We start from the raw sequence: 1520 nt of genomic DNA on the forward strand, positions 1-1520 counted from the left end.
CCATTCCCAACACTCTTAAAATTATCAAAAAATCCCAAAAAATCCCACCCAAACTCCTCCCTCCGGTTGAACACTGCCTGACTTCCACTTATTTCAAATGCCAAGGGGAGTTCTATGAACAAACATTCGGAGCAGCAATGTGTTCATCCATTTCTCCCATCATAGCAAATATTTTTATGGAAGATTTCGAAAACAAAGTTTTTAAATCAGCTCCCCTTAAACCCTCTGTTTGGTTCAGGTACGTCGACGAAACTTTCGTCCTCTGGAAACATGGAGTAGACACGTTGCCTCAGTTCCTGAATTTTATCAACTCACAACATCCGAGCATAAAATTCACTATGGAGATTGAGGAACAGAAGTCTCTTCCCTTCCTAGATGTCCTAGTGCCTCGTAATGAGGACGGAAGTCTTGGTCACCGAGTCTACCGAAAGCCTACACATACGGACAGATACCTCCATGCCTCCCCACACCATCACCCTTCTCTAAAGAACTCGGTGATAAGCTCTCTTATGTACCGAGCTCTCACTATTTCCCACCCTCAATACCTGGAAGCCGAAGTTCAACACCTGGATAAAGCATTGAATAACAATGGATACCAGAGCAAACAAGTCCACGGTGTTTTGCACAGGCTGAAAAATAAGAACTCAGCTGAAAGTGAACCTGCTGATAAAGTAGAACATCAGAAAACGGCTGTTCTCCCGTATCTTCAAGGTACGACCGATCGCATAAGCAAGGTACTACAGAAGCATGACATCAGGACAATTTTCAAACCACCAACGAAAATTGGACAAATGCTCCCCAGTACTAAGGATCGGAGACCACCGCTTAGTCTCCCAGGGGTATACAAAATCCCTTGCTCTAGTGGAAAAGTATACATTGGTGAAATCGGGAGGTGGATCAGTACACGCATCAACGAACATCAACGGTGTGCGAAAAATGGCCATATCTCGCAATCTGTACTGGCTGAACATTGGATGGACACTGGACACTCTATCCAATATGACAAGACGAAAATGCTTGCCAGCTCATAAGGGTATTTCGCCAGAAAACATCGCGAAGGTCTCGAGATCCAAAAACATCCGAACAATCTCAATAGGGATCGAGGATACCAAACCAATCCAATTTGGCACACCGTCCTCCCGGTTTTTTTAATTGGCCAGCTGATCAATTAAAAACATCTTGAATGGCTAGGATACCCCCCACGACGCTACCTACCCGCTCCGGGGGTCAGGGGGGATATAAGGACTTCCTTACAACGGGGAGCTTTAGTATTGGAGAAACCTAGTCCTGATGATGCAGACTGAAATGTTGGCGAAACGTCGGCAAAAAGCTGAATCTAGACGCGGCATCCATGCGGAAGCCATCATAATGGATAATAATATTAGCCGCGAAAGCCTCAAAACTCAAATCTATTTACATCTCGTTCATCGCTCGCTTATTCCACAGATCTTAGACCCGGCATCGAACATTTTGGTCCTTCCAGCCGAATCTGTGGAATATTTTTCGGTCTTTCGTTTTTT

The 1520-nt window shown here is 44.8% G+C and overlaps 1 protein-coding gene across 1 annotated transcript; it reads left to right on the forward strand.

Annotated features, from left to right (window-relative positions):
- The first annotated feature begins 338 nt into the window (after nt 1–338).
- Nucleotides 339–1031, forward strand: LOC107043690. The gene has a single exon (XM_015265273.1). It carries the CDS (start codon nt 339–341, stop codon nt 1029–1031), a length of 693 nt encoding a protein of 230 aa, XP_015120759.1.
- Nucleotides 1032–1520: the final 489 nt, after the last annotated feature.

This window comes from Diachasma alloeum, unplaced genomic scaffold (genome assembly GCF_001412515.2).
Source record: "Diachasma alloeum isolate Michigan unplaced genomic scaffold, Dall2.0 Dall_scaffold_00615, whole genome shotgun sequence".
NCBI lineage: Eukaryota > Metazoa > Arthropoda > Insecta > Hymenoptera > Braconidae > Diachasma > Diachasma alloeum.